Source organism: Caloenas nicobarica, chromosome 2, assembly GCF_036013445.1.
Source record: "Caloenas nicobarica isolate bCalNic1 chromosome 2, bCalNic1.hap1, whole genome shotgun sequence".
NCBI classification, from domain to species: Eukaryota; Metazoa; Chordata; class Aves; order Columbiformes; family Columbidae; genus Caloenas; species Caloenas nicobarica.
In genome coordinates this window covers 159,300,820-159,328,627 of record NC_088246.1, presented here as the reverse complement: position 1 = coordinate 159,328,627, position 27,808 = coordinate 159,300,820, and the positions used below count along the sequence as shown (strand labels likewise).

The 27,808-nt window shown below is 38.7% G+C and overlaps 1 protein-coding gene across 1 annotated transcript in view; it reads left to right on the top strand.

The window, feature by feature from the left end:
• The window catches only part of FAM135B (family with sequence similarity 135 member B), a 138,857-nt gene that overhangs the window by 77,104 nt on the left and 33,945 nt on the right, over positions 1-27,808 (top strand). The window contains exon 6 of the mRNA XM_065628718.1: positions 6,297-6,423. Coding sequence (XP_065484790.1) covers positions 6,297-6,423 — 127 coding nt within the window. The remainder of the gene's footprint in view (positions 1-6,296; positions 6,424-27,808) is intronic.

Genomic DNA, 27,808 nt, shown 5'->3' with positions numbered 1-27,808 from the left:
GGTTCTTGGAATGCATTGACGATAACTTCTTTTGCCAAGTGATAGAGGAGGCAATGAGGAGAGGTGCTATGCTGGATGTTGTTCTCACCAACAAGGAGGGGCTGGTGGGGAATGTGAAGCTCAAGGGCAGGCTTGGTTGCAGTGACCATGAAATGGTGTAGTTCAAACTTTTTAGGGCAGCAAGCAGGGCATACAGCAAGCTCACTACCCTGGGCTTCAGAAAAGCAGACTTTCATCTCTTCCAGGATCTGCTTGGTAGAGTACCATGGGATAAAGTCTTGGAGAGAAGAAACGCCCAAGAAAGCTGGTTACTATTCAAGGATCACCTCCACCCAGCTCAGGAGGGATGCGTTCCAACAAAGACAAAGTCAGGTAAAAATGCCAGGAGGCCTGCCTAGATGAGCAAGGAGCTCCTGGACAAACTCAGACACAAAAAGGGGACAGACAGAGGGAAAATATGGGCCCTCTTTGGAAAGAAATGGGAGACCTCATTACCTGGGATATGGAGAATGCTGACGTACTCAATGGGTTTTTTTTTACCTCAGCCTTCATCAGAAAGTGCTCTAGTCACACTGCCCAAGTTACAGAAGGCAACAGCCGTGACTGAGAGAATGAAGAACCGCTCACTGTAGAGAAGATCAGGTCCAAGACCATCTAAGGAACCTGAAGGTGGACAACTTCATGGGATCTAATGAAATGCATCTGCGGATCCTGTGGGAACTCACTGATGAAGTTGTTAATCCACTCTCCATTATATGTGAGAAGTCATGGCAGTCTGGTGAAGTTCCCACTGACTGGAAAAGACACAAAAAAAAAAAAAGGAAAAAGGAAGACCTGGGGAACTACAGACCAGATTCTCCTGGAAACTGTGCTAATGTACATGGAAGGTGACTGGTGACAGCCAACATAGCTTCACTAAGGGTGAATTGTGCTGGACAAATTCGGTGGCCTTCTACGTTGTGGTTACATTGTTGGTGGATAAGGGAAGAGCAACTAATGTTATCTACCTGGATTTATGCAAAGAATTTGACTCTGTCCTGCACGACATCCTTGTCTCTAAATTGGAGATACATGGATTTGACAGATGGACCACTCAATGGATAAGGAATTGACTGGATGATGACACTCCAAAAGTTGTGCTCAATGGCTCCATGTCCAAGTGGAGACCAGTGACGAGTGGCATTCCTCAGGGTTTGGTATTGTGTCTGGCTCTCTTTAACATCTTTATTGGCAACATGGACAATGGGGCTGAGCGCACCCTCAGCAAGTTTGCTGATACCACCGCACTGTGTGGTGTGGTTGACACACTGGAGTGAAGAGGGATACCATCCAGTTGAACCTTCCCAGGCTTGAGAGGTGGGCACATGCAAACTTCGTGAAGTTCAACAAGGCCAACTGCAAGGTCCTGCATGTAGTTCAGGACAATCCCAAGAACAAATTCAGGCTGGGTGGAGAATGAATTGAGAACAGTACTGAGGAGAAGGACCTGGGAGTGTTGATTGATGAGAAGCTCAATTTGCACTTACAGGCCAGAAAGCCAACCCTATCCTGGGCTCCATCAAAAGAAGTGTGACCAGCAGGTCAAGGGAGGTGATTCTGCCCCTTTGCTCCATTCTTGTGAGACCCCACCAGAAGTCCTGTGTCCAGCTCTGGGCTCCCAACATAAGAAGGATATGGGCCTGTTGGAAACAGTCCAGAGGGCCACAAAGATGATCAGAGGGCTGGAACACCTCTCTTATGAAGACAGGCTGAGAAAGCTGGGTTTGTTCAGCCTGGAAAAGAGAAGGCTCTGGGGAGACCTTATAGCAGCCTTCAAGGACCTAAGGGAAACCTATAAGGAGCTGGAGAGGGACTTTGCAAAAAGGCAGGTAGCAAAAGGACAAGGTGTAATGGCTTTAAACTGAAAGAGGGTACCTTTAGATTAGATATAAGGAAGAAATACTTCACCATGAGGGTGGCGAGGCACTAAAATTGCTTGTCCAGAGAAGCTGTGGATGCCCCTTCCCTGGAAGTGCTCACGGCCAGGTTGGATGGGGATTTGCACAATGTCACCTAGTGGAAGGTATCCCTGCCCGTGACAGGGGTTTGGAATTAGATGATCTTTAAGGTCATTTCCAATCCCAAACATTTGATGATTCTATGAAAACCAAATAACAGATCATCCAGGTACCCTATGGCCACAAGCTAGTAGTAATTTGCCAAAAGTTATCTTAAAGATTTTAATCAAAACGCTGAGGGAAGTCAGTGTTGTGCATTGCATTTTTCCTGATCTGTGGGAGGTAGAAGGAAGGTCCTGGTGAAATCCAAACAGTGCTGTCAGTGGAAGACATGAGACTCTGATTCTGAGGTGTGCTGTTTCCATGGGACTTAGTTATATGTTTCATCTTTAAAATCAGTAATATTTGGAGGAAAAATATGTGATTTCCCCATAAGATCTGGTCTAAGTGGGATGCAAGTTTATTTCCTAAAATTCCACTCCTGGTTCAGTCAGAAGATCATAATTTCTTGTAACTAGAAACATGAAGATTATATTGTGTTGGTTTTGTGGGTTTTTTTTGGTGGGTTTTTTTTGGTGGGTGTTTTTTCTTCTTTTTTTTTTTTTTTTTTTTTTTTTCCAGTTTGACCATTTTATATCATGCAAGATAGGTTTATTTTTTTTCCCCATGCAAGAGTCAGAAGATCTGTATCTGTTAGGGGTTTTTTTGCACCATTTTGCTGAAAACTGCAATACAGGAAGAAATTAAGTTTTGCTTACCAAAAAAACCCCAAAAACCAAAAAAACAACCAAACAACAACAACAACAACAAAACCCCCTTCATTTAAAAAAAAGTCAATGAAAAATTTAAAAAGGTTATTGCATTTTCCGACAGTTTAGTCTCAGAGGGAATATTATATTTTATTAAACTGGCCTAAAGCATTTATTCTGAATTACTTCAATAGCACATGCAAATCAACATTTATCAAGGCAAATGCATTTCTTATGCTAGGGAACTGTCATCTAATTTATATGTTAGAGAATAGCTCACAGAAGATTAAAAAAAGGATATGATTATTTAATATTTTACACCATAGAAGAATTAAGAGGTGCCATGTTAAATTCTCCAACAGCAGGTTCGCAACAGAAAGTGCAGCACATTTATATGTGCACATTAAAATGCCAGTCATTCCAAAAGACGTTACAGAGGCCAAAAGTATAAATCAAAAAGGCATGGACACAAATTCATAGAAGATAGCCATGACTGCTGGAAGTAATTGCCTGAACATAACCTTTGAGTCAGAAAGTTCTTAAATTTTGACTACTGGTATCTTGCAGGCTATATCATAGGAAAAAACATGCTTTTCAAGGAAGCTTTCCATAGTATGTGTCCACAGATGACTGCTATAAGAACTATGAAAGTCCTCTGAAAGATAGACACGTCATGGATAAGGTCAACAGAAGAACAGCTAAAAAAACTAAATATAAATTGTTTCTTTCACTGAAAATGTTAATAATTCTGCACACATGTCCATTCTCTCTGACATGCTCACATTACCTCTTTTGACCTTTTTTATCCTGACTCCAAATAGAAGGTAAGGTTAACATACAGATGAGGATCTAAATGTTGATATTAAATCAGTGCTATGAAACAGACAGTCCAAATGGTCATGTAAATAACCAAGGTATGAGATTCATACAAATGTGCCTGGTTGCAGAAAACACTGGAAAAACTAAATACAGAAAACAAAATTTGATGCAGTAAATTAACCTGTTATTGTTAATAAAAATTGTCTTCAAGTATTATGTACTTCAGAAAGCGTTCAGGGAACCTCAATAGTTTTTCAGCCTCCAGTTAAAGTTTCCCTCAACAGATATACAACATTTTGGCAGGTTTCCCAAAAAGGGTTTTTGTTTTACAGCGGTATGTGAAATCAATTTCCATAAAACCAAGAGATTAAAATCCCTCCTTTGCTGTAAAAGCAAAAGATAAATAAATAAATAAGGCATTAAAAAAGTGCTTTCCTCTCCCTTAAAACCTTTGAAAGCTTTGCTAATATTCAAATGAGGAGTATTTCGTGTGCAGGGAACATTTGTTTAAGCTTCTTTCTCTGATACCACAGCAATCATTTTTTATTTCTGCTTCTTGAGCCTTTGCAGCAGACTAGGGCAGAAAACATCATCCTATAACAGCTGAAATTATTCAGAGTAGTGTTTATCTCTTGTCTGTTTGCAATTGCTTTAGTTTATTTATTTATTTTTATCTTAAATGTTGCATGTAGGAAATACATGGAAAGACTTTATGCTGCTTAGAAGCAGCCACCTGGAAATTTCTTGGATCATATAAATTAATATATACATGAGCAAATCCAGATATATGTTAAAGTCTTCTATGCCATCCTCCCACTCACAGGATGTCCTTTTTGTCAGTGTATGAATGCTAGGGAATATATAACAAACAGCAGTTTTGACTTAGAGGTGAGGCAGGGATTTGTGATTAATCTTCTGAAACTGCTCCAATTCCTAATTTTGCTTGAGATTCTTTTTCTGATGTTGCACACATCACTGTTTCCCTTACTTGTTATTTGGGTGATAGCAAGTATTGTTGCTTCTCTCTTTTGTCTTGTATCCTCAGCAGAAGCCTCTTTTTTTTTTTTTTTTTTGGTATGTGTGTGTGTGTGTTTCTGTACAACAGCCAGAACTCGTCAGTCCTTAAAAACTGAATCAGGTGTAGATATCCGTGAATTCTGGCTGATCTGAGTTGACATGACCACACGATACACATCTAGGCAGAGATATAACCTCAGGTTGGAAAGTTTTGGCAGAATGAATGTCACTGTCCTGTGGCTTTTAGTTCTAGCACATTATGGTTTTAAAATGTTTTTTGTGCTCCCCACCTTGGAAGCTTTTGTTCTTCCAAGGAAACCAGGTCTCCTGGGTGTGGTGTAATTTGGGATGCTTGGATGGGCATCAGGTGCCTGTGGATGGTGATGCCAGTCTGAAAGCTGTGGCACAAACTCAGGGGCTTTACCACTGCCCTGAGTATGAACAGCAAATGTGTTTTTCTTTTTTCTCTGCAGTTCATTATTTCAATGCCACCTTTGCCTATATGCTTTTTAAGAACAATTTTGGTTGCTTGCATCGCAATTTAGATTCAGTAATTTGGCTTATTGTACATGCGACGAGTAGTCTGATTTCTCTCTTGAAATCTTGATGCAGTTTATATACAGAACATACTATCCCAGGGACTAACAATGAGGTTTATCCCACCTAACTTCAGTTGTTTATGAGGCACCATCCTAGCCTCTCTCTGTAATACACAATAAGAAATAAGCACTTTGAGAGCGAAATTCATTTAACCTATTTGAAATCGCTACTTCAGAAGGAGATGATTCATACCCTGGAAATGCTGATTCCTCTCCAGCAACTACAAAGGCAGCCTACATCATTAACTGGGATGTAGACATTTGCTCAGATTTAATCCAGAATAAGAACCCCAGCTAAGCATCAGGACTCTGGTGGGCTCAATGCTGAGTAAATGCCAAACAAGGTGTTCCACTCTTAATGGGTTCGTGCTGTAAGATAGGGGACATATAGATACAGTTAGAAGGGAACACTGCGACCATAATAGTCATCACTGAGAGGTAATGACCTCAGCACTAAAACAACTTCAATTCTATCAGGCTTTTGAGGAAGGATTTGGATGAAAGCAATTTCATGTTGCACATAGGTGTAGGAGAATATATCCCCAGTGAATGGACTACACCCAGAAAAAGGAAATACATGTTTTGGGCTGAAACCTTGTCAATTTGATGCTGGAAGCTTATGTCATGAGAAAGTGAGAAGTGGGAACTAAACTTACAATCTGTATTAAAAGGTTTGAATGAGCTATAAAGGATATTGATAGCAAAGAGATTTCATGCACAGATTAAAGAGGAAGGCTGATACGGTTAAAGTCAGAGAGAAAAATGTTGAATCAATCAAGATAAAGCTGATGAGAAGCTGGATGAGTATTATCTATGTGGATAGACAGACAGGTGGTATTCTTGACATGTTATGCTGGAAAAAAAAGATCTGTAAGACAGCAGAAAAAGGAGAGAGTGAATGCCAAGAAAGAGAGCTACATTCACATCATTTGAGCTCGTGCATACTGGACTTATGGTGTCAGCTTGAAGCAAATAAAAGCAAAAACCAACAAGAAAAATAATAAAACCAAAAAGGCAAGCATAATCTAAGGTAGGAAATAGCACTGGTACAATGATGACTCTTCCCTAACAACACTGTTCTAATTATTTTTCTTCTCAATTTTTTCTTCTTTAAGTTTTGCTCGCCCAGGGAAAGGTTCATGGCTTGGTAAAGGAAACCTGGAGGCAGGACCAGACCAGTCCAGTATGTCCTTAGAAAATCTAGTGTTTGGAGCTGGCTACTGCAAACCCACTTCTTCAGAGGTAAGGAGGATGAACAATGATGTCTTACTTCCATCTGGTCACACAGATTGTTCACATTATCTGTGAAGAAAATGCCCTGTCTTATATCTCTAGTAGCGGGATTTTGTTAGAAAAAGATCCCTTCAAACATTTCTACATGAACCAGCTGGCACTTGGATACACAGTTCCTGGGTGTTCAACCCCCACCTATATGAATAATTTCAGAAATGTTAAAGATGTAGGTATATACCTCTGATTGACAATGACACTTTTAAGGCAGGATTCATCTGACCAGGTGTCCGCTGTAAGGTGAAATTAAGTATTCCGTAAAACATATTTGCTTTCAGGTCTTATGTTTGTCAGCCAGAGGACTTGAGTCATTAGTAAGGATGTTGAGACGGAAGGGTTTGTGTCTGGCGTGTTGAATATTGTGTGTGATGGTGATAAGGTGCCTTATTCAAGACAGGTGCCACAGTTAGTGCATGTCTGACCTTTTTTCTTACTGCAGTTGGAGAGCTTGTTGTTTAATTTCTAGTACAAAGTTGTTTGTTTAGAAAACAATGATTAATTTTTTAACTGCTAGCTTTGAAGTGTTTTTCATCAGAAAGTTTTCCTCGGTTCTAGAAACTCAACCCAGAACTTAACTTGTTAGGAAACCCTGTTTAAAGGGTTCTGATTAACATGCTGCCCTCAGCTTCCCTCAACCTTTCCTGTCAAAGCTGTTCTGTATAAATGTTAAAAATATGCTAGCCTTGAGCGGCTGGTGCAGAACTACCAGTGAATTAACTCAGACCCAGAGAATGTTTGTCCTGTGCCTTCTATCTGAACCATTGGGTAATTGTATGCTTTTGGCAAACAAATTGACCTCAACCTCTGCCTCTCTGGTAGATAGTCACATAATATAAATTTAAATAACCAATTCAAGTGTTTGTCTCTCTAGACTAATCTTTTTGTCTCTGTACATCACACAAGAGAGAGGTTTCTTTGGGGAGTCTTTCCTACTTTTCATATCCTCTAGACAAAATTATATTGTAAGAAGATAAATGGAAAGGCTAATTCTCCACTCTCTCTTTTTTTTTTTTTTTTTTTTTTAAATGAGAGCATAATTATTATCCTAGCAGGTGACCTATTAAATACCAAAATGAAAGCACTCCATCATGAACTGGCGTTAGCACTCTGCTACACTTCAGGTCATCTGAACATCACACACCAAATAATCATAAATAAAATGTTGCACAGTCTTCCTCCAGAAGTTTACATTGTCAGATATGCATTTGCTTTGCTTTAGAAACCTCTATAAGTCTTGACACCTGTTCTTGATCTGAGCATTTTAATTTAATAGACTGTGATGGCCTTTTTCCGTATGCTATCCATGATGTATGATAATCAGTAAAGACTATTTCTCTTGGTGTAACATAAAAAAAAATAAAAATTCAGTGCTGGAAAAGAAACTGCGGTGGGAGTAAACCTAAGTCCAAGTGAGAGCTTTGTGACTGCTGGTTTATGTGGGTGTTTATATCCAGCTATAAAGAATGGAAGGAAGAGGAGAAATATTATTTTATAGGGCTGCAATGCTTTGCAGCGGGTCAAGTTTCCTTTACAAATTTGTAGATTCTATTCCAGATTTTTTTGAGTCTGCGTGTTAAATGTAGCCTCAGCTGGATTATAGACATGTCCAGATTTGGAGAATTTTGCAGTCACTGTCAATGTGCATGAGAATGGATCCTACCCTTTTCTTTAGATGACAACTGCAGACCTCTCTACTCACTTTAGGTATATATTTGGTTGGACTGCATGGGCAAATTAGTAACTGTTGATTACCTTAAGTCAATATATACTACATTTTTTCATTTGCAAGCTACTCTGATTTGATGCAACTGACTAAATCTAGGCTAGAACAATTAACATATTTTGTCTTCCATGGCAAACAAAGCTTCACTGGGAAGTAAGACACGGGAAAATGAGTTTTAAATAGACTTTGGTTAGTTTCTTTTTACATCACAAAATGCTGTGAAACAGTTAATGTTGGTCTGTCTGGGTTTTTATTTTGTTTTGTTTCATGTCTGCGAAGATGAGTTTGGATCCTTCTACTTTTCATGTACATTTCTGTGTTTTCCTTGATCTCAGAAGTCGCCAGGCTTAAGCTCTTAAGATGCATCTCCCGGGCAAGTGTCTTCCATCTGATGTCTTTTCTAGGGAATTGAATCTGATTATTCAGTTCTCTGTAAGATTGCAAACAGTTTAGACTTTCATTATTTGAGGCTTACCTATTGTTTGTAAACCAAAAAAAGCTTTTTCCCACCCCAGGTTGCAGCCAGATTATTTTTCTAGAATATTTCAATTCGAGCAGAAGCATGTAATGGGTAGGAACTCTAAATCATTCCTATTGCACCCTCTTTCTCAGGTCTAGGAGATGCATGACTTAAAACCCCTGGAAAATCAGTGGTTCACTCTGTCTGAGACATTTACTAAGTTCACAGTTTATTCATTTTCATATGTTTGATATAAATTTAACAAACTCAGGAAGCAGACTTGCTGACAAAAGTAAACTTTGCCCTTTCTAGAGCCATCATACTCAGTAGATGGACTAATGGTAGTGGTATATTGGGTTTAGGTGGCAAGGTTTTGGTAGCGGAAGGAGATAGGGGTAGGGGTGGCTTCTGTGAGAAGACACCAGAATCTGTCCCCATGTTCAAGCCAGTTCCAGCTGCCTCCAAGGTAGACCCACTGCTGGCCGAAGTGGGCTTGCCCATCAGCCAAGTTGGTGGCATCTCTGTGATAACATATTTAAGAAAGGGGAAAAAACTCTGTAGAGTAGCTTTGAGAGAGAAGAGTGAGAAAATGTGAGAGAAACAACTATGTAGGCACCAAGGTCAATGAAACAGGAAGAGATGAAGTATTACAGGTACCAGAGCAGAGATTCCGCTTTAGCCTGTGGGGAAGACCATGGTGATACAGGTTGTCCCACTGCAGCCCATGAAGGACACCATACTGGAGCAGGTGGTTGTGCCCTGAAGTAAGGTGGTTTTAGATTTATTCTTATTTCTCTTTCTACTCTGTTTAAATGGTAATAAATTAAGTTAATTTCCCCAAGCAGGGTCTGTTTTGGCTGTGATGGTAATTAGTAAGTGATCTCTATCCTTCCCTTGAACCATCAGCTTTTTGTTGTATTTTTCTCCCTCTGTCCTGTTGAGGGAAGGCAGTGATAGAGCAGCTTGGTAGGCACCTGCAAGCTGGCCACGTTCAACCCATGACATATGGTTCAGAAAAGATTTGAACACATCACCTCAGTAGAGTAGTGGCTGGATTCACAGTAGTACTAAGCCCTCAGGAAAGCTAGAATTGTGCCGAAATCTGATGTTAATACTACTAAGTCATATTTTCCAGATATCTCTCAAATACAAAGTAGAGGACTCTTGTCATACCATCTCTAGCTCATACACCCCATTTTACCTTTTTCTTCCTGTCAAAACATAGGTGCATCAGAAACCTAAGTTTGGTTTTAGGCTCATACATTGACTGTGGAAGTTCTAATCTAGATAACACAGTTGAGTTGCTTTTTTCTTACTTGAAATATAAATGACTGACTTCATTTCTAAAGAAAGTCCACGTCAATCATCAGCTCCTTTTGCCACTTCCTGAGTTAATCTTCTGTGTTTGGGCTGCTGAAGTGCCACTGCTTAATAATAGATCCTGAAGGTTTCTTGTTCTGCACTTCTGACTTCTCAGTGTGGAGACTAATTAAATGCCAGCAGCTTTGGACTGTACATGTGCATTTTCCCTAGCTCTCCCCAAGTGACTTCTGAACAACACTGACAATTTCGTCATCTCCTGGCTTAGCAAAGTAGTTATAATAACTAATCCTATTTATACTTCTTTTTTTTTTTTTTTTTTTTTTTCCCCAAGTCTTCCACTCCTTTCCCAGTCATCTACCCAGCAAACGGGATCTTTCCTTTCTCCATTCCTCCTTCCCTCCCTCTTTAAGATTTTCTTTCTATCTATACTACACTTTTTTTTCCAAGCAAAATTAAGACAACAAAGACATTTTTTATTGAAAAAGACATTTTTGTTGTCAGATAAATAAAAAGGAAAATGCTTTTGTGTTCTAAAAAACTAGTAGAGAGCAATCTACAGAATAAGAAAAAGTGCTAGTACTTTCTCAATCTCTCTTCAGCCTATAACCTGTACTCATGGGGAATATGTATCACAGTAGATTAACAATAGGCTCAAAATAGGATCGTATCTACTGCAGGCTTGGGAGATCTAGTGTGGTGAAACAGACTCATGGGCTGTGTGTGACTGGCTTCCTTTGGGGGCATCTGAATTCCCCTCTGGATCTGCTAAATTGCTTTTGGCTGTGAGGAAGTTCAGGGGGTCATGGTGGATGTTATGAAATCTGTATCTGAACGTCACACTGACTCATGCTTTCAGGTGATCTCAGCAGCCATCAGAGCTGGACGCTGAAAGATATCTACAAATCCTACATCTGCAATAAAACGAAAAGTTCCTTGCAGAACTGAGAATTGAATGGTCACTTGCACTTCAGAACTTTTATGCCTTACCCTGTACCATACACCTCTTCCATATCCAGAGTTGTCAGACTGTTTTAGTGTCTTTGTAATATTGTGCATCACATGCCTGCTGTGTTATAATCAAGTTGAGTCAATGACGTACTGGGGATTATTAATAAACTGTACTCACAGTAATCTTATTTTCACTTGGGTAGCAGTTGCACTGCAGATAAATTGACTTCTAAGTAATCAAATTGATTAACCATACAACTTCTCATTAGTAAGGTGCTGGTGTTTGATAAGAAGTGTTCTTTTTCCATCTAGCACTGATGTAGCTACTCCAAAAGACATAAAGCTCATGCCTGGCATAATACAAGAACTAGGAGTGTCATTCAAATAAAATTGCGTTGATGATAAGAGTTCTTTTCCACAGACAGTTTGCTAATATTTTCATCTTTTCAGCAACATATGAAAAATCTAGGCTGTTTCAGCCTAACACAAAAACATTATTCAAAACCACATTTTTATGTCACATAGGAGTCATCTGTGTTTTATTCTTCTTTTCTTCTGCATAGTTATGGCTTTTTGGCCACAATATTTCACTTTTCCAGCTCTTGAAAAAGGAAGATAGTGCATCAGAGAATAGCCCATGTAGGATCCATTGTGGGAATTGTAGTATGCCCTGAAATCCCTGTTTAGCTGGAAGAAGAGGAATTCATAGCTGCAAATTTCCTTCCTCTTCAGACATAGGAACCTTAATGTAGAGATTCCTGTTATCCTTTTTCATATTTATTGGCACAGCAGCCATCTTTCTAACTAAATTACATTTTTCCTGGTTTTTTTTTGTTGTTGTTTTTGTTTGTTTGTTTGTTTTGAGTTTGTTTTGTTTTGTTTTGTTTTTTCAGGGCATGTGCTGTGTGCTGACCCCAAAACAAAACTGTACGAAAAAAAGGTGGGAGGCAGAGGGAGAGGGCATGGAGAAGGGGAAGGGTGAGAGAGGGAGGGAAGGGTGAGAGAGAGAGATATGGGTGAGGGAAGGCAAAACAAGGCAGGGTAAGGAAAAACAAGGTGCTAGCTTTGCAAAAGAACTAAAACTTTGTAAAAGACTGAAACTCTGATATTCTATTTTCAAGGAAGGGCAATTTGTATTTTTCTCTTTTTTCCTTTTGATATTAGCAAAGTTTCTCTATCTCCTCCTAGACTGAAGATGTTTTATAAACAATACCTGATTATTTGCAAACTTAAGGCATAGTTAAGATTCTGATTTTACTGATTTAGAACTTCATTATGTAAGTTAACTTTTATATATTAACATCTAAAAAAAAAAAAAAATTAAAAAAATCACAAACAGTATTTAAAATAGTTTTTGCTTATAATTACTGCATATAACAAATCCAGACTCCAGAAGTGTAGTTTACATCAGAATTTCATCTGGAATTACTAATTTTACTTGGAAATTGCTTTATTTTTGGTCTTAGACTTCTCTGCTTTGGTGTGAGTGTGGTATGGAAAGCATACCTTTCATGTGTTAGCATGTGTTCGTAATGAGTGGTTTTAAAAGTGCAGGATTCTTTCAATGTCTTACTTATGCAAATGGTGATTAGTTGTGATTTGGGCTCCAGCAGATGTCCAATGCATAATAATTCTGAAATAGTAAGAGGGTTGATATACCGTTCTTTGTAACGTATAATGACAAGTATCTTCAATCAGTGTGTTCAGAGCACCGTTTGTGAAAATGACTGATAAAGTCTTTAATCTTCTGTTGCCTGAAGTTAGATGGCTGATCTGCAGAAAGAACTAAATGGTTTCCTAACTGTAGCAAAAAAACCCTGGTAACCAATAATGTGACAATAACCGGTTTCTTTAATCATTGACATATTTCTTTCTCTTGTGGCTCTTACTTTTTGATCTGGCATATGCAGGGTACAGCAAAGCGATGATCAGCATAATATAAAGTTCAAAACTGAGCTTAATTTGGGATTAGGCCTAAAATATGATGCTGGAAAATCTTTGCAATCTTTTCACTGTGGGTGTTCAATGAAAATGTCATGAAATCATCTGGAGATTCTTACGAGACTCCAGACAGGAGGGTGATGGAGTCTCCTGGAGAAAATCCTCAGGAATTGCTCATATTGGGCTGATAATTGGTTCCTTTTGAAAAATCAATAGAATTTGCATAGGAAGTCCCACTTTTTTTTTTTTCCTATTTTTCTGCAATGCTTATGTATTTGAAAGAATCAGACTGCTGCACTCTACAAATCTCCCTGTTTCTCTGCATATCACTGTGAAAAAGTCAATCACACTTGGACTTGTATAACTCAAAAGAAGGTTTTTATCTCTAATTTAGAGTATTTATGAGTAGAGTGGTAAAAGGCAGAGTGAACAAGGAGAATTAATTTCTCTTTCACAGCTACTATTACACTTACATGCTGAAGAAATTATTTGGCTCCCATTACCGTAATTTCTCACTTTGAGGCTGAAAGCCACTGATGTGATTTGTACAGTCTTGACTGACATTCTTTGAATTATCATTTTCCCTTCAATTTTAGCATTGATTTTTGAGGAGGTTTATAGGAGGGGGCTTGGGACAGATGTTTCCTTCTTTCTTCCCTGAAATGGAGTGCACGAGCAGCAGGAAGAGCCTTTCTACTCTTCACTTTAGGAAATGGACTTAGCTGCTCTCTACCTTTTGATAGAATGCTCTATGATTCAGTTTTTCTTTTCTCTCAGTATTTTTTTTCCCGGTGGTACTTTGTTGAAAAATTATTTTTATATGCCCTCAAGAACACTACAATAATTCCCACTGACTGATGATGAAAGACTTCTTGAAAGGAGACTTCTCATAGATTCTGAGCTGACAGCATTTCCAACAGAAGCATAGATGCCAACAACAGCACAATCAAGATCCATCATCTGGAAGCCAACCCTTTGCTATTGGCTAGTGTCCCAGACAGAAGCTCAGGGACTGGGGAATGAGAAAAAAAAAAAATCCTCTTTTTTCCAACCACTTTGTCTTGTTTTGTAGAAACAAATCTTCAAGTAACAGCCAGAGCCTGTACCTCTCTTCAAAGCCATCATGCCAGTCATGACGACTCAAGAATCAGTTTCACAGCTAATACGAATTTTAAGTTTTGGTGTAGTGAATTTAGAAACACAGTCTCCACATCATTAGCATGTGCACAAATGACTGCCCAGGCTCCAATGATCTCATGAGTTCTCTGAGGGTCAGACAAGTTTCAGCAGTCTGACAAACAGAAAAAAATGTGCTAAGAGAACAGAAATGGCTCAGTGTGTTATGATTCTCAAAAGTATAACCAGACATGGGTGAATAACATTAGACAAAAGTTTATCCAGTATAGATAAAGCATTTTTTGAAGCTTCATGGCAAGATAAGACTATTAGATACTCTTCGGTACAAGAATAACTCTTGCTGATGTTGATTTGACTTAATCACATGTTCAGAGTTTCTACTGGAGTGTAGAATGGGTAATGCTTCAGGGAAGTTCTTTGCATAACCAAGAAAAGTGTGTGAGTGTTCAGGCAGTTAGATGTGAGTATTGGGATGACAATCTGTGTCTAAGGATTTATTTAGGGTAAGCTAGACACAGTCAGATGCATACAAGCTTACACTACTTCTTTGATTGGCATAAACCTTGCAAAATCGAGCTTCCAGTCAGTCTGGTTTTACAGTAGCATTTACTTCTGCCGTTCCCAGCTTCATAATACGGTCTTTGAATAGGGTCTGGTGCAATGACGATGTCTGTGCACTCAGTCACTTAGTTATTCCAGGATCGCTGGATGTGTTGCGAAGTGCGAAGGGCGTATGCTACCATTCTTCTGTGGCCTCTGGTTTCTAGCAAGTCACATAAGACCAACAGTCTATTCCTATCACTTTGCCTTCCTTGTCCTGTTCACAGAATCATAGAATGATTTGAGTTGGAAGATGCCTTAAAAGGATATCTAGTCCAAACCCCTGCAATGAGCAGGGACATCTTCACCCAGATCAGTTTGCTCAGAGCCCCGTCCAGCCTGGCCTGGGATGTCTCCAGGGATGGGGCATCCACCACCTCTCTGGGCAACCTGGGCCAGGGTTTCACCACCCTCCTTATATCTAGTCTGAATCTACCCTCATTTAGTTTAAACCATTACCCCTCTTCCTATCACAGTAGGCCCTATTAAAGAGTCTGTCTCCATCTTTCTCATAAGCCCCCTTTAGATATTGAAAGGCCACAATAAGGTCTCCCAAGTTGTTCCCAAACTCTTCCAGTGTGCAAGAGAAAGATACAAAGTTAGTTGAAGGCACTATGTATCTGCTTTTTGATGACCCAAGCCAAAAGTCATTGTCATCTCGCAGGTTTTTGTCATGTCTTGAAACAATCTTCAACATTTCTGTTGGAATTAGATCTACCTGGTGGTGGTAGACAGAGTTGACTGATGAGAAGCAAGGGTGAAAGCTGGAACAGGGCAGAGAGGTGCCTCCAAAACAGTGATAAGTCACATTCTTGAGGGAGGCAAAGCACTGTTTCTGCTCTACATATTTTGTTTATTTTGTAAACAAATACAGTTTGACCCTCCAGAGCTGTCAGTCAAACACCCTTTCTCCTCTACTCACTAGAACTATTTTATTTAAAACCATAAAATGATGGCCTGCAGGATAAATGGTAAGCTACTCATGGCTCATGAAATTTGATTGTCTTTGACTTGAAATTACTTGAGGGCTGGTATATGTACTATGCATAATACAGGAGGTATCTACAAGGTTAGGAGAATGAACCTGTGAAAATGTAATACTTATGCAAATTTATACAGCTCCAGATATTCAAAAGTTCCCCATTTCATTGCAGTAAATTATACCAAATTAATATAATTACCTTAAAGTAACATACCCAGCAAAGTTTCTGATTAGCCATTACTTCTGTTTCAGTATTAAAACAGAAATTCTGGATTTCTGAAGTGATAAAAAGACTGTATATTGTTTCATAATTGGTTTTATAATTTGACGTATCTTTGCATGCATGTCAAAGAGCAATAAATGATTCATTGCCTGACAGTGTCAGAAGTGAAGACTTTAGGAATGCAGCATAATGACAGGATTAGAGATTGAGCTGTTTCCTGGCAGCAAAAAGCATAGAGAACACATCCCCCCACATCAAAAAAACCAGGCCAGAATTATAGTACCTAGGCCAAACAAGAGCATTTCTTGTGCAGATTGATTGTTTGCAAGAAGGAAGGTGCCTGTAACCAGGACTGTAAATTGATTATTTTGGGGTGTGATTGGTTGAAATAAAGTAATACTCCAGAAAAAAAAAAAAAGCAAAACACACACACAAAAAACACACACACACACAAACAAACAAAAAAACCCAAACCAACCAACCAACCAACCAAACCCAAACGAAACAGGTCTTGAAACATCATTAAGAGAAAAATCTAATGGATGTCATTTGGTCACTTTGAAAACTTGAATTGTCTGAGTCATAGAACTCTCTGAGCTGCAGAACTGTCTTCAGCAAAATAACTGGGAAAGGAATGGAAATTGATTTGTCTCACTTGGTTTTTACAATAAACCTTGGAGTAGGTTCCTGCAAGAGATCTTCTGTTGATTATTTTTCACAATAGAATAATGGACAAAATCCAGGTAACCTGAAAAATATCACATGTTGAATCAATAAAAAAGATTATTTTTTCTTTTCTTTTTTTCCGTTTTTATAGACGATAAGATAGTTGGTATAACACACGGCTGGAAGGTGCTTGTCTGAACTTTGTAGAATTTGCTACAATTGTGCAAAATGACAGCACTGACAATTCCCACAGTCCTTTTTCACAAAGGATGGGTACAGTGAAGGCTGTGGCATAAGCCAAAATTTGGACAATTTGAGGAATTTCTGAAGTTGTCAGGGCTTCGGTTTGGATTTTCTTTTCTGTGTTTACCTCTGTCTCCTCAGTGAGTATCTGATACTTACTGTGGTCAGTTGCAAAACACAAGACTTGTTGGACTTCTGTTTTGATCCAGTTTGACAGAGCCCACACAAATCTTCAGAGCCAAGAAGGGCTGGAAAGAGGATCCAGGGAACTACAGACCTGTCAGTTTGACCTCGAGGCCAGGGAAGATCATGGAGCAGATCATCCTGAGTGACATCACACGACACATAGAAGAAAAGCAAGTGATCAGTCCCAGTCAACATGGGTTTATGAAAGGCAGGTCCTGTTTGACCAACCCGATCTCCTTCTACAACAAGGTGACCCATCTAGTAGATGAGGGAAAGGCTGTGGGTGTTGCGTACTTAGACTTCAGTACAGCCTTTGACACCATTTCCCACAGCATTCTCCTGGAGAAGCTGCAGCTCATGCCCTTGGGTGGGTGTTCTCTGCAATGGATAAAGAACTGGCTGGAGGGTCGGGCCGGGCCGAAAGAGTTGTGGTGAATGGAGCCAAATCCAGTTGGCGGCCGGTCATGTGTGGTGTCCCCAGGGCTCAGTACTGGGGCCAGTTCTGTTTAATCTCTTTATCAATGACCTGGATGAAAGGATTGAGTGCACCCTTAGTAAGTTCGCAGATGACACAAAAACTGGGTGGCAGTGTTGATCTGCTGGAGGCTGGGAAGGCCATACAGAGGGATCTGGACAGGCTGGATCGATGGGCTGAGGCCAATCATATGAAGTTTAAAAAGGCCAAGTGTCGAGTCCTGCACTTGGGTCACAACAACCCCAGGCAGCGCTACAGGCTGGGGAAGAGTGGCTGGAAAGCTGCCTGGCAGAAAGGGATCTGGAGGTGTTGATTGACAGCAGTTGAATATGAACCTGCAGTGTGCCCAGGTGGCCAAAAAGGCCAAGAACGTCCTGGCTTGTGTCAGAAGTAGTGTGGCCAGCAGGACTAGAGAAGTGATCATTCCACTGTACTTGGTGCTGGTGAGATCCCACCTTGAATCCTGTGTTCAGTTTTGGGCCCCTCATCTTAAGAAGTACGTTGAGGTGCTAGAGAGAGTGCAGAGGAGGCGATGAAGCTGGTGAGAGGCCTGGAGCACAAGTCTGATGAGGAGCAGTTGAGGGAACTGGGGCTGTTCAGCCTGGAGAACAGGAGGCTGAGGAGAGACCTTATTGCCGTCTACAACTACCTGAAAGGAGGCTGGAGCATGGGAAGGGTTGGTCTCTTCTCCCAAGTAGCAAGTGATAGGACAAGAGGAAGTGGCCTCAAGTTGGGCCACAGGAGATTTAGATAGGATGTTAGGAAAAAATTTTTCATGGAAAGGGTTGTCAGGCATTGGAACAGGCTGCCCAGGGCAGTGGTGGAGTCACCATCCCTGGAGGGGTTTAATAGGTGTATAGATGAGGTTCTTAGGGACATGGTTTAGTGCTAGAGTTAGGTTACAGTTGGACTCGATGATCCTGAGAGTCTCTTCCAACCAAAATGATTCTATGATTCTATGAATACAAATCATATTTGCTCACATGTTTGGGGAAAAATGAGAAGTCAGTCGTGAACCAAGCAGAAAAAGGGTGACACGCAAGAACATTTGCAAATAATAATAAAAAATAATGGTGCTATCAATAGAGACATTTTCTCTTCCCACCTGCATATGACTCATAGGAACCTACTTGGTAATACCGTGGTTGTGTAACAGACTGAAAGAAACAATAAAGCAAAAAATCTGCCTTAGTAACAAAATGTCAAACTGCTTAAAAAAATGAACCCATAAAGGTTGAAGTAATTTGTCACTGCCAAAAGACAACTAAATATTTCCTCTTTAGCCACTGTTTGACAGTGTTACTAGTGTTTAAATTTACCAGGCTAAGGAGGAGATCAGAAATAATATTATGATTATTTTAATTTTTATCTCCATTTGTAAAGACAAAGCTAATTAACCAGCATGCAGCAACTGCTCTGATTATAGAGATCTCTACACTGAAATTTAGGCAAAGCTCTCACATGAATGGTTGGTGGGTATGGTTGGTGCCATATCCCTTCTTTCCTACAAGACTCTATGTGATCAGAAGCAAAATAATTCACTGGGATGCTATTTTCAGGTAATACCTACTGTAAAAGTCATTTCAGAAGCCAAACTAGTGGGGGTAGAATGACAGAATTCAAAGTGATTGTGGCCACCTGCAGAAGTAGTCTGAAAAGCAAACAATGCAAGTCATAAACATGTTGTTCATAGGCAGGAATGAAAATGTATCACAAATCCCAAGAGGCTTATGTTCCTATACCCTTTCTATTAAAATAATTCACAAGCCTTCTTAGTTTCTTTATGTCACCATGAGATGTTGCAAGACAATATATATGTGTTCCCCACAGCGATTTCCAGCGAGCAAAAACTCAGGCCATTGGACTGATAGGGAATATTGAGAAATGCGGCAATACACAGAGATCCTGTTTTGTCTTTTCTTCTTTTTTTTTTTTTTTTTTTTTTTGTCTGATGTCTTTGAATTCTAGGTTTCTCAAGAAAAGCAAATATCTCTTATTTTATTTTGCATGATGCTTGAATAATGGTCCTCAGATTTTGCTTGTGGCAGCATCAAACTCATAAAGGTTTTCTTTATGCAAACTGTGAACTGGAAATGAGGAAACTGATCACCTCATTTAAGTGGGACTTGCTTTTTGGTAATCTTCTTAGTATTCTTTCTGCACTTCTTACCCATCTGATTCTTTATACGTTCCTTTCTTTGGACAGGAGGATCCCTGTCTTTGCCTTTGAATCTTTCCTCCTGTACAAATGCCAAAAGCATTGATCTCAATGATATCTGAGAAGCAAATTCCAGAAACAGAATACTACTTCTTGGAGTCACCAGCAATCCATCCTCTCCCATTTCTTATTGCACATCTTCCAAAGTAAGGTTCCAGTCTTACATCTCCATGTGATTTCTCTTTCCCCATAGATCAGGATCCAAGTTCATTTTGTCACCAAATTCCCCACTTTCTAGCCGTGGACTCTTTTTACCTTTGCTCATCTTATAGGTAATGCTGATAAAAAGTCAATAGTTTGCAGCAATGAGCACACCTTTCACTTCAAATACATTTCCCTAACTCAGGCTACTGTTGTGTATCGCTTGGGCTTGATTTATGTACCACCAGGGTCATAAGTACCAGATCTTCTTGGCTGGTATCTTTTACTCAGCCTCCAAATTTGGAACACAGTCTTAAAAATGAGCAACTTTTTCAGGCTGTGGCAACACCAAAAATCCTTCCTTTATCTTATGACAGGTTGGTGCTTCAGGGTTTGAAGTAATTAACTCTTCGTCTGTATATGGACATATTTATAGCTGAGTATAGTTTTATTTTAAGAGAGTAGTAAGATGCTGAGTTATTGGGCTTTTTACGATTAAAATGGCAGCTTTGTGTGCTGCTGTCTCAAGGTCTTCACACAACTCAAGCACGGTTTCTTGGGAAATTTCACTAGGCCCAAGCTAAATTTTATTGTCATGAACTGCTGCATAAAGAAAGCAAGCTTGGTTGTTATAGGTAGATTTCTTCACTGAGGCTGCTGAGTTGATCCTGTGTTTAGTGGCAGTACATCAGTCAGGACCCTCTTCTTCTGATTCCAGGCATAATACTCCATCTTAATAACAGGACTCATCAAATGTTTGATCACGGTGATATTGAATTTTGAAGCAATTTTGGTGAATGTTTTGGAAGGACAAAAAAGGAGTCAAATTTCAGAAAGCCCAAATGGAGCAGTAGTGGGACAAGTGCAGTGCAACTTGGGCTATTTCTCAAAACTGAATGGTGTGCAGAGGTTACAGTGTCAGCCTAGTTCTCCTCTTAAGTGTTGTAGCCCAATGGTATGCCATTTTCCTAACAAGTGGGAGATCCCAAATACTCTGCTGAGAAATAGGAAGGGGTGTTGTGATCAGTTCACCACCTTTGTGGGAAATCGTGAAACAGGCATATATTATAGTAGGTTGGAATATATTTTCTTTAAAAACATCCTCTCCGCTTCCTACTGTTTACCGTTCCTCAGCTTAAAAAATTGCTATGGCATCCTGTGCTTGGTTACAATTCAGCTTGTGGCAATTTATCTAGCTTTGCAATGTACAGATGAGTAAAAGGTATCTTTTAATTTCTATCTGTAGTGCATTAAGAGGGTATACAAAGTCTGTTATGGTGCTTAATGACAAGTCTTGAAATGTGAAGGCATAATAATTAGATAACTTACAACCACTATTAAAAATGTCTTTAAAAAAAAAAAAAACAAAAACAGAAGGGTGTTTGATTTCACTCTGAACAAGAAAATAATTTCATTCTAAGTTGACCTAACATGTTCTTTTTTTCCCAGTTTGGGCATCAAACTGTAAAATCAATTATTCCTGTAGCTCTAGTCATACATGAACAGACATCCAAGCCTGAAGTCACTTTCTCTCTGGCGGTGACTGGCAGTATTTAATAGAGTCTGGCATTTCTAAATAGGAAACTGTGGTCCTCGCTGTTGCTCTTATTAAATAAAGAGCATTTTGGAGTGACCATTTGCTCTGGGTCTGTGCATCAGAAAGCAATACTGAGCCAAGTAGTTTGGTGCATGCAAGTACGATAGAAGTTCACTGTGTTTAATAGCGTTTCGTGACAAACACTATGAGACAAATGGCATCTGCAAGAGAACTGGTTTTAGCTAATTTGGTTGTCAGGTCCAAACTATCCCACACGCTCTGGCAAAGTAGCTTCAGTTGACTCTTTTATCAGGCATGGCCATGCCCTCCTGCAGGGAACACTATGAGGGCAACACAAGATGGGACCTTCACTTCCATCTGATGTCATAGAATCATAGAATCATTTTGGTTGGAAGAGACCCTCGGGATCATCAAGTCCAACCATAACCTAACTCTAGCACTAAACCATGTCCCTCAATGTCTTTCTTATGATGAGGGGCCCAAAACTGAACATAGTATTCAAGGAGGGGCCTCACCAGTGCTGAGTACAGTGGCACAATCACTTCTCTAGTCCATCCAGTTCCTGCTTTTTCTCTCGGTTAGAGGCTTTTCAAGCTCACACTAGACCCAGATAAATACGTGCTCTGGGACTGGTTGTCACCTCCTTGGAGCCAGTAGTTACCACAAAGTGAAGAATCCAAATCATTACGTCTGAAACATTCACACTGTTTGAGGGAAGAAAATATCTATTCAAATCCAGGATGCCCTGCAGTTTTCTTCCTCTGAAATAGTTGTTCAGGTGATCTTTCTGAGAATTAGTTTTCTCCAATGTAAAACCCAGAAAATGGTACTGATTTATTTATGATGCACTTCAGATTTTGTAAATGACAACCACTATATAAAAACAGACCCTGTTGATCTTCGTATGTGGTTTTATTACCATTGATATTTCAGTATTTCCATGCTGACATAAATACAGCCCCCCAATTAAAACCAGATTCTTGCTCCAAAAGGTGCAGAATTAAAGAAGTAAATTAAAATAGAAGCTCTGTTACCTCTAAGCCCTGAAATATCACAGTTCATGAGGAGAGTACTGTTCAAAACTATATTAATTACTGTTTAGTAAGCACTGGGGTGGAACTTCTCTGCCCATATCTAAATTGTCTGCATCCAAGCTCCTAGTTTCATTCTCCTTCATATACAGTCTGTGCAATGCAAGGAGCATTTCTGGGGAATAACACATTATAACAGCAACATTTGAGGTAGAGAGGATGAAGTGTGCTCCAGAAATGTCTGTTTCTTTCTGGGTGCTATGAAGGGAGTCCAGGGTGATAAGCTGAGCTGGACATGTTCATAGACAAATATAAATGCTTTGCTAGATACTAATCTCACCATTCTTATGTGAGCGAACTGGGATGTGTTAAAGCTTTGATCATTGCCACTTACAAAATTAATTGCAAACTTTTGAAAACAAAACTGTCGGGATGCTATAAAATCCTAGGAAGCATTTGTTTATTTATTTATTCATTTATTGAGTATCAGATAATACATAGCACTGATGCAAAGAGCTAAATTCCTCTGCCAGCTGCTAACCTGCATGATTACATAGCATATGCCATCTACACCCCATCCAGAGTAGCAGCTGAATGTATCCTTCCCTGTTGCTATGTATAAAAATTAAATCAAAATATTTTTGCTATTTTCTGTTGTTCTGAATGCCGATTTTAATGGCACTGTTGCATTATGCCACTGAACAGGATCTCCTTCTACATGTGTGATTGTGTACATACAGGTGGGAGAGACAAAAAGAAATGTTAACAAGTGTCCTTTTAGAACTTGACTGATTTTATGCCTGCAGCCTGCAGCGATGTGTAACAACAAGGCTGTGCTTCAGCTCAGGGGTCCTTGTTTGATCACAGCAACAGGAGGGGATTTACTTTCCTTATCTGTGAGTGAGTAGCATGGACTCTCTGTAATCAGAAAGGACAATGTACTAAGGCCCTTTTTGATGTCGGCACTGTGCTTGTTTAGGAGGACAGAATTTACACTGTGTGTGTATTTATAAATATTAAATTTAAAATTACATAAAAAGACCAGCTTTATATATATGTATGTGTCTGTCTGTCTGTCTCGTTATCTGCCTATTTATCTAAGCTGAATCCTTTTTTGCATAAACAATTATTTCCAAATGGTTTGAAAGTCCACCACTGTTTTTTCCCCTTAAAATCATTATTCACTATTGTTGTATCTTCTCTTAGCCAAAGGATACTTCAGTGTGCCTTGTGAATGTTCCCTACATGGACTCTTAATAATAACAAGATGAAAATGTGGACTAATATGTGCTATTTTCATGCATATATCTAACAGTGGGAAAGAAAACCATATGACTTTTCTTGTGCCAGATGATTCAGTGCTGATCTTGGAAGAAGTATACCTCCTGTCAGACACCTGCTTTAACTTTCATGAGACATCTTCTCCAGTGCCTAATTTACTGCTAAAGAAATGTTTTTACGGCTTTAATTTTCTCTGTGGTGATGTATAACCCCAGAGATCAGGTGGAGGAAATTGAATTTTTTCCCTTCTTATTCATCATCACCGGAACTGTTTAAAAACTTCTATAGAATATGCTATGTATGTTTTTACATGGAGCCATCATGATTGTAGACACTTGTGATGATACATAGGGTGCAACTTGACCTCAAGACACCAAGTTCAGTTTTCAAAGTGATATGGGAAACAGAATTCAGACAAAATGAGAAGATAACAGAATTTGGCTTCATTTCTATTGAATCGATATTTTTTTAAAAAATGTGAAATGTTCCCTAAAGGAAAAATCTGGAAAAAAAAACCCTCAACAAACCAACACCTGGTCATAGAAAAAAGGTTTTTGTTTTCTTTTGGACCTTTAAGCTGTATGATATACTTTTTACCTCAACATGATCTTGAAGAAAAAGAAAATGAAAAAAAAAAAAAAAGCCAGAAGTTTTATTTGAAATCCAAAATCAAAATGTTTGGTTCTAAGACTGTCAGCATAAGACATTTGGAACTTTGTTAGTGTTTTACCAGAATTTTCTCCTAGAAGAACTTTAAGGGAAATTAATGTGACCTGTGGAACTTTTTTTAAACTAGAATTATATTTTTAGATGGATCAAATACTTTCTTGGCCGCTTCTTTCCAAGCCATTGGTAATTTGAAATCTACTGCTTATGTTCTGAACAGTAACTTACAGTATTGAAACAATGAGACCCAACCATTAGAGCTGACCAGGATAATTGTCTTCTAACTATTCAGAGGATGGCTCTTTTTCAAGCCTTAAGGTTCCTGTTTATCAATGGTCTCAAGTCCAATACTTTCTTCCTGCTAATTTTGTACAAAGTGTAAATCAGCACTAAATCTGACTCCAATCTCAAATATTTTTTTTCACTGCATTATCATCCCAGTGGTTTTGACAAAGTAATTCTGAAAGTTAATATAAATGTCAAATTGTATCTTGCGTTTATGAAATACCAGCCTATGTTTTCTTACATGACAGATTTAGTGAGAGGCAAAGAATAGTTCAATATATAGTCAATATCTTTCTAACTATTGTCTTTTATTGACACTTTTGATTAGTGTTACTAGTGTCATATAAATCAAAGATAAACATAACATAAGGGTATTATTTTTCTTTTATTTTCGAGCTTTGAGTAATGAACCATCATATTATACAGCCAACTAGTAAATCAACACAAGCAAGGCAATTTGTTAAGTTGATAGAATATGCACATTCAAGTGCATCCTAGTCCAATATATCCGCTTATCTTACATGTTTGGTTCTAGGTTTCACTTTGTTTGATGGAAGGTTTTCCCGATTTTCCATAACTGTTTCTCTCATAAGCGTGTTGTCTTCCTGTTAGTAGATATTAGAGGAATGATGTTTATAGGAGCTGGCTTATGTGGTTGTCACCCATTCCTCAAGAAAGTTCTGTGTTCACAAATCTGCTGCTGACAGATGGAGAACACAGAGATGTATTATTTTTCTGCCAGATAAGATCAAGATTTGTGTACCATGTCTGTTATATGTAGTCTACAGTCTTTCTGCTAAAGAAATATTTAAAGTCCCTTTTCTTTCTTGTCTGCCCATTTTCACCACACTTTTAGGCATTTAATGTCTTGGGGACCTTTTCCTATGTCTCAAAGAGTGCTAAATTCAGACAGCATTTAGAAAAACTGCTGGGAGCACTGTCAGGTGACACATACACGAAGAGTGTGATTGAATATGTAGTGTTTGCTGAGGAAACTAGGCTAAAAAGAAACAATATGTCACCATGGAACAGTATTCACAAGTTGGCTACTGTGGACTTTCATGTCTTTGGTATGGTTTCATATTTGCCAATAATTTTTCACTGTCTGGCACAGGGATCTAGCATTTTCTACTGATCAGTGAATTGAGGGAGAGTTGTTTTGTTTTCTTTTTTTTCCATAGCTGAATGGAAACGTACATATGCATATACATATGTGGGTACATACAGAGATTATAATAATAATATGATATAATATAATATAATATAATATAATATAAATTATATTTTAGATATATTATCTTTGATGTCTACAAAAATACAAACGTATGTAATATATATGTAAAATACAAATAACTCTGTCATTTGTGTTCCTACACATGTGAAAGAATATTCCTCTGCTCGTATGCTTCAGTCATATATCCCTAATTACCAAAAATCCTTATCTTTTAATCATCTTTCTTTTTTTAAAAAAATGTAACGAGATGTAAACAATAATGTATTAGCTCAAGCTGTAATTATAATTTGATTTCCAAACACCCAATAACAGGAAATCTATCCTAGGAAACAGTCTCTGAAGTAGAGTTTGGAACTTGAATAAAATTTACATATTAGGCAACGAATATGGGCATGAAGATGAATGGGCAGACGCTGTGCTCTCAGAAACTATATTCATCTCAGAATGCTGAGATTTCTTCCTCTGTTTCAAGCAGTTCTCTAGATCTTTGCCAGAAATAGCAAGGTAGGCTAGTTCTGTCTCATAATGAAAGACTGCTGGAGACTGCAAAACTTATCTATTTAGTCCGGAATGGCTTTTTAGTATCTTAAAATTCTTGACAAGCAATTTTAATTTTAATTAGAATTGTGAAACACTGTTTCGAATTACATTAAACATAAAGCATCTAATTTACCAACTGTTAGTGCTATTGTTGAACATTGTACATAGTTAACATAGCTTGTGAAATTACTTTAATACAAAACAAATACAAGCAACTTACTGCATATTACAAACTGTGAAATCCAGTTGGTGCCTTTGATATTAGATAGATTTAGTACACTGGAAGTGGATACTCAAAAATTGTTCTCTGCATTTGAATAATGAATTGGCATGAACCTTATTTAATTACACTGTTTCCATTTCTCAAGTAATTTTCCTTTCTCTTTTTATAAAGGAAAAGTACATTTTTAAAGTAATACACTCTGATTATAGGACAAATCTGTTGACTGAAAAGAGCATTACTCATTTAAAAGGCTGATTTATTTAAATTTATTCAGCAAGGGTATTGTCAAGAATGTTTAGTTTGTTTGGGGTTGTTGATTGTGTAGGCTATTTTACTTGGCTGGACAAATCTAGAAGAACACCTTAGAGAACAGATGGACAAAGGGCAGTGACAGTCCATTGTTGGGCAATAGGTCTGCAGAACAAGATCAATTTGAACTGAACACTTTACATTTCCAAAACAGTAGGCAGTTGTTTTTAGCTGGCATTTGGCAAGGTTTTTTGTTATGTCATCACTCCTCAGTAAACTGAGAAACAGATAAATTAAGGCTATACGCACATAATTCTTCACGATACCCTGCAGACATACCTTAAGTGATCTATCCCTTTTGATATAATGCGTACACTTAGGTGCTCACCTGACACAGGAAAATTAGTTGCTCTATTTCATCACTGAGGAGCAAGGAGCTATGAAGTATTTTAGATTTACCCAGTTGCTGAGGCAAGCAGTTCAGCTGCCCGCAGGATTGGCAGCGGAGTTCTCTGCCACAGTTTCCCAAACTGGGGGAACCTCAGGGGATCAAGCAGGCAGAGTTACAGTGTTTCATATATCACAGGAAAAAAAAAAATCTTAAGCCAAATCATTGCAGATTCTGCAATCATCACCATTATTTGCAGCTGTTTGTATTATTTTCCTGATTGCCTCTTTTTCCATCATATCTTGGCTTTCTTGATCTATTTTGCCTCTGTTGATGTTGGTATAATGGAAGTCATACTTTTCTCTGGTGTCAGTACTATTAGCTTCTATGTTGTTATCCATCTTCGGTATCAGAGTACCTTTAGGGAGTAAGTCTTGAAGTGTAGATGTGACAGATATTCTTGTGCTCCCAAAATTTTGACAGAAAAGGGCAAAAGCCAGACATAGAGTCTACTCTTACAGACAGAGAGGGTCTTGGAAAACGAAATCAGTGCAGATTCATTTTCCAACTAGCCTAGAAAAATTTGTCTACCTAGAAACTAATGAGATTAAAATAA